The sequence below is a fragment of the Elephantulus edwardii genome, unplaced genomic scaffold, assembly GCF_000299155.1.
Source record: "Elephantulus edwardii isolate Elephantulus edwardi_28Jun2011 unplaced genomic scaffold, EleEdw1.0 scaffold00030, whole genome shotgun sequence".
Taxonomy (NCBI): Eukaryota; Metazoa; Chordata; class Mammalia; order Macroscelidea; family Macroscelididae; genus Elephantulus; species Elephantulus edwardii.
The window spans coordinates 12,112,399-12,123,632 of NW_006399780.1; the positions used below are offsets into that span (position 1 = coordinate 12,112,399).

The following is an 11,234-nucleotide window of genomic DNA, read 5'->3' on the forward strand; positions in this document are numbered from 1 at the left end:
TGCCCAAAGCATCCTTGATTATAGCAACTCGAGGTTTGAATTTGTTCTTCAGTTCCCTGAGCTTAAGAAATGCTGAGCGAGTTCGGCCCTTTTGATTTTCCGACTCTAGCTCCTTGCACATTTCATTGTAGTATTTTGCTTTGTCATTCCGAGCAGCCTTTTGGAATGTGAATAATTGCTTGTACTGTAGTACTTCCTAGTATTGTTCTCTGTGGTTACAAAGTCTGTAACTTAGTACCTAATGCAGAGACCCTGGATTGCACTCATCTGGAAAGTGCTGTTCCTAGGGTCTCAGTAATTCCCAGGATCCATGTAGGGACAAGGTGGTCAGTAAGGAATATGGATCAGAGAAGTCTTCCCCTCCTTTGCCCCCTCAGCCAGACCCACCAGACATGCTGTCATGTGACTGTTAGGGTTTTGAGTATAAACCCCTTTGAGAAATGGAATTCCCAGTGTGAGGAAGATAAATAGAAACAATGGTTGTTGATTTTTTCTGAAAATATTTTGAATTTCACCTTTTGTACAAAAGAAAAATATGAGTCAAAACATGTCTAATAGTTAGTGCTTTTTCTCCCCACCCATCAATACCAAGGCAAAAACCCCAAAAGTCATAGCCCGTTTTGTTCCTGACAGGAGTAACCACTGGCCTCCTATGGAGTCACTTTATTTCTGTCAGACTTTTACTTTGAAGTGCTTACCACCTGTACCTTGTGGCTATTGTGAAAAAATTATTGAGCAAGCTGTAATTATGCCATATATCTGTACTGGACTTCAATGTATTGGGCATCATCTTGTCAACCAACTTAGATCAACACCCACCCAACCCCCACCACAGTCTCTTCTCTTTTGAGGTTGTCTACAATCACATGGGGTTGCCTTGAACCTAACTTTTTCAGTTTCTCCTCCCAATTTTTTTTTCCTTTTCATCCCAGTAACACACTAATGAAAATTTGTGCCATAAAAAAGGAAGCTTGTTTGAGCTAATTCTTTTTTATTTCAAAGACGTCAAATGTATTTCTTAATAGCTTCAGGTGCTTGTGTGTGTGTGTGTGTTTACATCTTTTCAAATTTCGGTGGTACATTTGCCAAGAACTGTTCCAGCTCAGGACAGAACATGCCCATAGGACCAGACTTGCTTTAATGGGCACAGTTCACAGGCAACCACCGTCATACACACAAAAATGAACCACATGGAAAGAGACTTTGTGAAGTTATACTTGAAATGTTAATCAGCGTTTCAGAAAAACTCCCTCTTTAATCCCCGCCCTCATAAATACTGCTAAATTATTTACTACTTCATGGTAATTATATTCTCAGGCTTCACTTTACGAGGGTCAGAAATGAGGCATCCACATTTTATCAAACTCGGATCATGGATTTCCCTAGCATATGGCTTTAGTTAGTCAAGAGTTAACTGATAATAATGACTTCCCGAAGTTTTGCTGTTTAAATAACTGGTTTTTTTAGAAACCAAGAATCATTAACTTCATATTAAAAATGCTTCAAAAATATTTCCACTAGTATATCTGAATTTATAATTACTGACTGCAAAATCAGCAGCTTTCAAAATCCATGCTTGCCTCAATAGGGCATTTCTGGGTTTCTGGGGTCTTGGTGATCATATGCATTGACATTTCGGCATGACTCCGTTTGATCTTCTCATGGTCAAGTTATGTCCTCATTTACATAAGAAAGGCATACTATTTTAAATATTAGTATTTAAAAAGTCACTTTGTCAAAATGACACTTTTCAAGAGCTTCAGATTTAATGAGCGGGAGCGATAGCCAGTTTTGACCTTAAAAGTTGCCAGTTTATCGTATGAAAGCCGCTGGCCTGCCCGCTCTCTTCTCCCCCAGTGGAAATGACTGCAGAAGAATCTATTGTCTTGCAAGTTAATGCTAGCTCCCCCTCGTTGCAATATTTTAAAATGTTGAGTGCTACTGAATGTCAGCTTTTAATGTCATATATAAGTAATGGACAGACACATGCCATGAAAGAATGTATTGTGACATAATTAGCACTGCCATAGTGATGAAGTGACTTTTTGCCAATTTCTAGAAGGAGAGAGACATCATCAGAGGCCAGTCGTTATTTACATCTGTGCTTCATCTGTGAGACAAGAACATTGTAAGCATGTTCATATCAAGTACCTGTTAGTTATCAACTAAGTACTCCTCTAAAAGTTTATTCCTCTATCCCCTTTTATTTCTCTCTTTTTTTTTTTCATCAGAAGGAAAGCAAAAACCATCTCAAGTTGTGTTTTTTGAAAAATTTTAATAACATACTCCTCTCTGGTAACCATGGCTGGAGGAGGAGGGAGACGTTTTCAAATAGATTTCATTTGGATCCCCAGCACGGAAATCTAAAAGCCTTTTAAGAACTATAGCTGATGAAAATAGACTTTGTGTGTAGCAGTGAGGTGTCATTTTTACGAAGTAACTTTTCTTTAACAGAGCCACACTTTAGAGCTTCTGAAAATAAGAATCAAACCTTGGTAAGCGAAAATTTGCTTACTTCTCTTCACCCTCACAGCCCGGTCAGTTACAATCCATTGGAAACATCCAGCTGTCCCCAGACTGCTCCATAGGAGGTGTCTTGAGGGTGGGGGTGTGAGCTCAAGATTGGGGAAATAGGGAGCAGTGTTCACATTTATATCAACAAGTCAGCACTGTTCAGCTTGGTTTGATTTGCTAATTTGGGGTTCATCCATCTCAATGGATTTTTTTTTCTTCTTCTTCTTATTTTTAATCATTTGTTTCCATGTGGGCCAGGTACTTGATTTCATAGTAAACATGGACATTCATCAGAAACTTGTATAAACACCCATTTTATGTGGTACATATTTTGGGTTTATAGCTTAACTGTTCAGATGTTTCCAAATGATACAAAAGTTAGAAATCAACCCCCATCACACATCTTCAGTCTTGTTCCATCTACATACACCCTCACCTTTGAAAACAGTCCCAGGTATCGTGTCATCTCATCCATAAAGACTCTCTAGCCTTGACCACACCATCTTAACTAGTAGGACTGTATGTTGGCCTTCTGGTTTGAATTTGGGTTTTTGTCTTCTGGGAGAGTGGATAACTCCTCTCTTGGCTAGTGCTTGGTGCTCAGCACAGATGTGTGTTAAGGAGATAGCCTTAAGCTGTCCTTTCCTTCTTTTCCAGTGACCTTGTGAATGGGCTTGTAGCTCTGATGAACAGCAACGTCAGCAGCCCTGTCAACCTGGTGAGTACTTTATCTCCTTACCCTCTCTCCACAACTCGTGAACATGTGATCCTTGTAGGAAACCTTGCAAGCACCAGGCTTTTCTTGGTTCCCGTCAGCACTATACCATGTGTGTGTTGGTTGCTGAGTACTCTCAAAAAACCTCTCAAAGCTTTCAAGTTAGAATAAACCCATAGCACCCCTGCAGCAGGTTTTCAGAGGCTGCAAATCACATGGTAGGAGATGGTCCATCTTTCTCCCAGGGAGCCACTAGTGGATTCAAGTGGCCAGTGAGGTACGACCTTGGGTTAGCAGTGCAACGTCCTACAGGCTATGCTTCCAGAGCTCCAGTGTACAAATAAATACCTATATGATATTGATGGGAAGCCTCGTAAACACTAAGCTAATTCCTTCCCCTTCAAAGGGCCATGTCTAAATGGCCATAGAGCTTATTAGAGATAAACATTTGTTTGAGTATTCATCTCTGACACTGCATTAGTTAATGTGCAAGAAGTTTTACAAGATTTAGAGTGTGTGTGTGTGTGTGTGTGTGTGTGTGTTGTGCTGTCAAGTTAGAAATGACGAATAGCTGATCTTCAGCAGATTTTTAGAGGCTGTGCATCACACAAGAAGAGATTGCCCATCTTTTTCCCTCAGAGCAGCTGGTGGACTCGAACCCTGTGCTTTTTGCTTACAGTGTGATTTCTTATCACAAGACTACCACAGCTTTGAGCACTTCTAGTGCTGGTGTACTTGCTTTTCCTCAAAACTCTTGATTCCATCTTTGGTCAGTGTAAATGGACTCAATAAAACATGGGGGAGGCCAAGTCTGACTTCTTCCCGCTTCATAAAGGGGAACTATCCCCATCAATAGTATACAGAGTAGCACACAGCTGCTTGGTCAGACACACCACCATACATGCTCATGCACCTCTTTCTATCCATAGTTGTGGGCTTTTATTAGGGAAGTAGGTTGGGGGAGGCAAAGCATATCAGACAATGCAAGTCCAAGTTTAATCCAGCAGTCCCAAACCAGATTAACACCTTGCCATAGTTTCTTCATGGGTGTGCATAATCTCTTCCCTGCAATGCCACAGTCTCCATTCTCTCTCCACCACTGTCACCAGGGAACCTCACAGAGTAGAAAGCACTCACTCGCTCTCTCGCTCGCTCTCGCGTGCATTCACGCTCTCTGTGCACGCGCTCTCATTCGCTCACTCTCTCTCTCTCTCTCTCCTTACTGAAGGTCTTCCTCTCTGCACACCCGCCTCATTGGTCTCATTTGTTCAGCGAGGAGAGAAAACAATGGGAGCTTCTCTGACACTTCTGTGATGTCATGGTGCAGTAGCGTTCCAAGATTTTGAAGCAATAGCTCCAGGGATTGTCTTTTTAGCTTCTGCCAGGGATGATGTTATCTTGGTTTCCTTTCCCTGTTGGCCACTGTCTTCTGAGTGATTGCATTCTGTATCTTGAAATTTGAAGATTCCAAAAGATATGGTTCACTGTACTGTTCTACTTCTCTCAATGGCAAATCAACACAAGAACCCATTGTCTCTATAGAAATACCCCACCTTACGCCACTTGATGGCTAATCCTTGCAGTTCATTTCAGTAGCATCTCTTTACCCACCTCGGCTGCTTCTGCTGTTTTGAGGTACATAGGTTCAAGGGAAAGTAAGATATTACTCACTGTTTTCAAATCACTTCAGTTAAAAATCTTTACTTAGCTTCATTAGTCTGCAGCACATTTGATATAATTTATCGCCAAAAAAGGCAGGAAATCCTTACCAAGCAGACAGACAGGGATCCTGGAACAATCAGATATTTCCTAGGGAGCATACACAGGTTCATGCTACACGTCAGCCCAGTTTTGCTTTGATGGACTTTTGAATGAAATTTGTTTTTTAAATGTACATATGAGAACCAAACAAAACCTGTATTATGAGGCTCAGTGCATTTTGAGCATTTGCCTACCTGATGCTTTTTAAAGACCCAAGCCATCTTTGCTCCATGGTCTTAAAAATGTGTACGTTTACAGTGACCTCCCTAAGCAAGCTTACTGTTTTCTTTAGACACATTTCTTCATTTCTCGTTTTGAAGGGTCTTATAGCTCAGGGATATTTGGAATCTCCCATCTTTTATAAACCTATCTCTCTTGAGGTGTGCAGCTTGTGTCTGCCAGCAGGTTGGATGGGGACAGACCCAGTCTTCCCCAAATTCCTATCCTCTGAATTCATAAATAGACCCATGTGATTAGGCCCCTTCCTGCCTCTTTTACCATCACCTTCAGGTAAACTAAGACTAAACTATGAAATTAGGAATAAAGTAGTTGAATACTTAGAGATGCACAGCATATTATGATATAAAAGAAAGAAATGTTTGAATATAATAATAAATGTAAATATAAAAATATTCTATTCCAACATGATATCATTAAAATGAAAAGTAATTGACAAACTAGACGTTCGGAAGGGCCAGAAACTCAATTCCTTGCCATCGAGTGAGAACTGACACATAACCATCCCTCTATCAGATTAGATTGCCCAACTTTCCCTTGTGGAGTAGCTGATTGGTTTGAATCACTTGCTGTTTGTTGAGTTGGCAGTGAAACTCTTTCTCACTAGGTCACCAGAGCTCCCTTCTGATGAGTTAAGGGTACAAATAAGAGAAACAAGATTGAGAAGAGGATAAAGAATATGTAACAGAAGAAAGAAAAGGAGAAAATGTTTTCCTTTAAAACTTCCTCCAGCTCTTATAAGAGTTACTACTAGTTACTTCAGAGTCAGCCCATTCATGAGACCTCATGTGCAATAGCACAGGGATACCTGGCCTTGCCCCATGATCTTGGTCATTGATGTAATTGAGTCCATGATTGCAGTCATTGCCTTTGTCCATCTTAGGAGGGTTCTGCCGACTCTCCTCTGTATGACACTCTTCTGCAGATTGCACTTAATTGCAGTCTCCAGTCTATGTGTACAAAGTAAATGAGCTGAAATTTGAAACAATACCCTGTGATCCAGAGAGTTTCTCTTGGCTTATTTTTAAAATTAGATTTGCCAGTTCTTTCCTCCTTTCTTAGTATGTAAGTGCTACTGAAACTTGTACACCATGGGTGACCCTCCTGGCATTTGAAATGCTTGGTAGTGTAACTTCCAGCATCAAAGTAACAAGCAAACCACAGGAAGACAACGAGACGGTAGGTGCAACAGAAAAAGGAAGCTCACTTTATAAAAGGCATCGGGTACTTCTCTCTGGCTATCCCGCATTTTGAATGCATTGCATTTCTTTTAAGATTTTGAGGTGCAAGGTTTTTGCAAGTTTGCATTAACTAAAATGGGTAACACAGTGCTCCAAGACGGAAATGCATTTCTTAAAAGAGCTAATTTTGCATACTCAAACTTGGATACAACGTGCCAGCTAAAGTTCCAGCTACGTTAAGTATGGAAATGGTCCTGATCATTAAACCAGTGAATATATAGTGTCAATATACTTACACTTAAGAGAAGTCTGTTCTCTCAAAAGGACAGTTAGTCTAACGAACAAATATTAAGGTAGGTACAGTATAGTAATTGCCAGGTTGAGTCAACTTCATCTTGAAGATTAAGAACACAAAGAAACTTCATACTCAGAATAACAGGTAGACAAGAGAATCTGACTTTTTATGATGTCAGGGTCAAACACCTTTGAAAACATAAAATGTCGCTACTGTTATTTCAATTACACTTATAACCAGAAACCTTTCTTCTCAGGGCAACCCAGAAGAGCACACGATCCTAGAATTTGCTGAGTTAATTAAAAACCTTGTTGGTAAGTAGAGGACATCATTTTGTGAATGGAATCCAGCACGCACTTACCCTATCAGCCGTTAACACCTTGACTAGAAAATGTGTAATTAATACGAGCTAATTGAATTGGATAAAAGCAGGACTTTTTATCAAGAGCGCATAATTGTTTCCTGATTCTTTAATTAAGTAATGGAGAGATAATGGTGATGGGGAAAGGTGGTTTTGTTCTCCAGGATAATTGCAGACCTGGGCAGAGTGGCAAGAGTAGACATGTTGCTGGAGTTTGAGATATGATTCTGTCAGCTCATTCTGCAAGGGTGAAAGGGATTTGGTTTCTAGACACGGGCTTGTTGGCTTGGGGTGTGACACCGAGGTGTGACACCTTGGAAGTCAGAGAGCAAGAGGGAGTGGCCTCACCTCTCTCCTCAGCGTGAGGCTCACATACTAGCGTTAGCATCACCTGGGAGCAGGTGAGAAGGGCTCTCAGGCCTCTCCCCAGGCCTGGGAAATCAAAATCTGCATTCTGCCCACATCTTCAGGTGGCCTGTGTGCATTTGAGGATGTCAGTTTAAAACGTAAGAGAAACACAATAACCACCATGTTGCTACACAGCAAGGTCTCCAGACCACAGGGTCTTAAGACAATATCCTTTGATTTGCTAGAGACTCGGATCAGGGCTGGCACGTCTGCTGGAAGTTTCTTCTCCAGGTTGTGCTGGTGGTCACTGGTGTGGATTTATCCAGCCAGCAGGCCAGCTGGGGTCTGGGCGCAGCAGGAATGCTAGGGCAGGCTTCCCTCTCTCTCACTGTCCATCTGGTCTCTCCATCAGGGAGGCTGGACAGCTGATATGTTGCCCTGTAAGAGCAAGTGGTCATGTCTTTCCAAGTGTCGATCAGGACTGGTGCAGGTCATTTCCAAGTGTCGATCAGGACTGGTGCAGGTCATTGTCCCTGCATTCTGTTGGTTAAACAAGTTAGAAGTGAGCCTAGATTCCAGGGGGTGAGACTCCCCAAGAGCAAGAACACCAGGAGGTGTGGTTGGTAGTGACTGTTCAGGTATAGCAGCTGTCTTACCACATTTAGCCATTTTCTGTTTACTTTGGACTTGTATCCAGTGGACACTTTTCTGTCTGTTCTCATTGCTGTTGTGTCAAAACTGACTCATTGCCCACCCTCCACTGGGTCTTCTGCTGCCTCCTGAGGCTGTAATCACATGGGAGAGCCGCTCATTTTTACTCCCTGGGAGCTGCTGGAAGATTTGAACTGCCAGAGAGACACAGCCTTTGGGTTAGCTGCATAGCTCCCTTCGGACACTTGTTAGCTAAGTGTAAATGTTCTTCCCTCTGAGACAGTGGGGTTGGGCGGTTCCTCTCATTTCACTGAAAGATAAACTCCCAGCCTTTAGAGGCAGAAGATTTATACCCCTTACCAAACTCTGTTGGGGCAAGATAAAAATTGGGTCACATGCACGCCAGTGAGCCTTGACTGCGTTCCTTACAGATGTGTCCCTGGACTTCCAGGGAGAGGTCCCTTCCAGGGAGAGGGCTGAGTGACTTCATGAGATTTTTCATTTTACCCAGGAATGGGAAAATTCTGTGTCCTAAATGGTTTGTTATGTGTCAATTCAGGTAGTGGAAGTGAGATCCAGTTTCTCTCTGAAGCTCAAGATGACCCACAAAAGAGAAAACCTGACATCAAGAAAGCAAAGCTAATGCTGGGATGGGAGCCTGTGGTGAGTGAGGTGGGGTCACAGCCACCCGTGGGAAATCGCCGCGGCCCCTTTACTCTGTGTCTTTGGTGGGAGCAGTTGGCAGTGGTGTGAGTTGGACTTAGACATTTGAGGTGAGAGTTTCAACAATGCCATTAAGTGGTTCTTTGTGTATCATTTGTCTTTTATATACTGGGGAAAACTGGCTTTCACCCATTATGGGTTCTATGTTAATGAAATCACACACAGGTGGCTGAACTGGAGGCAGCAGTGTCGAGGGCAGGGTGCATGCAGAGCCTCTGTTCTTTGTTGGCCCTGACTGTCTCCAGACCACCCTGCTGAACTCAGAGGAGCCATGGTGTGGATCAGGGCTCCCTGTTCACGGAACTTGCTAAGACTCATTTCTTGCATCAGTGAGTCACCTGGGTGGAACACTGTTGATTGTAAGGGAAACTCAAGGGCTGGGAGAAAAATGGACCATCCTTCATGTTGCTCTTTAAATAAATCACACCCCAGCTCCTGGCCTAACAAGATACTGAAAGGTGTGACTGCTTCTTCCTGCCCCTCAGGCGATGTTAGGCCCACCCTCCGACTTGCCTCTTCCTTGCCTCCTCTGCTCCTTCCCCTCCTCCTGACCCTTCCTGCATCACCTCAGGGTGTTCACAGTTATTCACATAAGACCTTGTGTGTCTGTTTTCTTCTGTGCCTTGTGTTGGTTGGTACTGGAGTCAGATCCAAGTCGTCATGACCCTGTGTACCACAACAGACATCCTGTGCCATGCTCACAAGCCCTGCCGTGCTTTGGCCAGTTGTTACAGTCACTGTGTCAGCTCATTCTCATGTTTTACTAAGCATACTGTCTTTCTCCAGAGACTGGCCCCCTTCGTAACATGTCCAAAGTATGTGAGATGAATTCTCACCATCCTTGCCTCCTGTCAAATTTGTTTCTGTCTCAGAAGGAATTGGTTTAGGACACGCTCAGCACTGGTGGGCCTCATTAACATAACAAGGAAATCTCTGTCCCAAGTGGGATTCCATCCACAGAAGAGTTAGAATTTGCAGCACATAGTTTTGAAAGATGCGATTCAGAACATAGCAGCTTCCTTCTGAAATGAAATGCCAAGGACAAACAACTGCTTACTTGCTTGGTAGTGGGGGTTTTTTAAAGACAGACTTTCTGTTCTTGTGACCTTGTCTCTCACTCTCATTTTCATTATACAGGTCCCACTGGAAGAAGGTTTAAATAAAGCAATTCACTACTTTCGTAAAGAACTTGAGTACCAGGCCAACAATCAATATATCCCCAAACCCAAACCCGCAAGAATTAAAAAAGGACGGACACGTCATAACTGAAAACCTCACTTCCTGGGACAGGAAGCTCCTGGTTCTACACTTCATGGGATGTATTTTTGTTTGTTTTCATTATTATTATTATTATTATTATTTTTATTATTGAAGAAAGACTTAAAACAGGTGTCATGAAGAACAAACTGGAATTGCATTCTGAAGCTTGCTTTAAAGAAATGGATGTGCCTAAAAACTCCCCTCCAAAAAAAGAAGAAAAAAACAAAAACTGCAGATTTTTGCCTTGCACTTTTTAAATCTCTCTCTTTTTATGTAAAATAGTGTAGATGCATCTTTGCGTATTTTCAAGTTTTTTATCTTGCTGTGAGAGCATATGTTGTGACTGTCGTTGACAGTTTTATTTACTGGTTTCTTTGTGAAGCTGAAAAGACACATTAAATGGATTGAAAAAAATGCCAAGTTTATTTATAAAAGTGGATACTTATAAATGAGACGTTATACTATGCATTTTTAAAAAAGGAAAAAACTTAGCAGTATTGTCAGGTGGGTGGCACACCGGCATTTGTTCAGGCTCGTAGAAGAATTCTGTCGGAGAGCTCTGTGTTCCTTTCAAGTCAGAATTTCTCCAAGGTCTAGTTTTTTAGTTTCACACTCGTCTTTGAAACACTTGCATTGGTTTTCATGACTAAGGGTGTTCAGGATCACTACTGTGTCGTGCTGCGTGTTCTGGGGGGAAACAAAATGTTAACATATTCTTGGTTAACGGTTGGATATGCTATTTTAATAAAATATTGAAACTTACCACTTATGGGATACTCGTTTTAAAGGTTGATTTTTCTGGTGCATTATTAGATTGCTGAGAAAAATTTTAGACAATTTGGTTTAAAAGAAAGTTCTAAAAGTATTCTCGTTTGTATAATAAGTAATTGGGTGAGTTCCTCTTTAAAACAGTCACCTGCTACTTGGACTTTATCTGTCTGTGTAATAGTAATGGTTTTGATTTCACTATGACTGAGGGTTTGAAGCACATTGGGTCCTTCACTGGCAATAAAGACCGGATGGCGAAATAGATTATCATTTGGTTTACATGGATTGGTTTATGAATGAGGATCATTAGGTGAAATTTTTTGAGAGCTTCTGTCTTCTAATAATTCTTTCAAGGTTTTATATTATAAGTTTATCTTTTTTAGTAAGTGAGAGAATGGACAGGAAGTAAAGCAACAGGTT

General features: G+C 41.7%; 1 protein-coding gene across 2 annotated transcripts in view; it reads left to right on the forward strand.

Moving 5' to 3' along the window:
* The window catches only part of UXS1 (UDP-glucuronate decarboxylase 1), a 133,829-nt gene extending 123,774 nt beyond the window's left edge, over positions 1-10,055 (forward strand). For both annotated transcript variants that reach the window (XM_006883834.1, XM_006883835.1), the window contains exons 12-15: positions 3,172-3,232; positions 6,960-7,017; positions 8,623-8,726; positions 9,924-10,055. In XM_006883834.1, coding sequence (XP_006883896.1) covers positions 3,172-3,232; positions 6,960-7,017; positions 8,623-8,726; positions 9,924-10,055 — 355 coding nt within the window. The remainder of the gene's footprint in view (positions 1-3,171; positions 3,233-6,959; positions 7,018-8,622; positions 8,727-9,923) is intronic.
* The last annotated feature ends 1,179 nt before the right edge of the window (positions 10,056-11,234 follow it).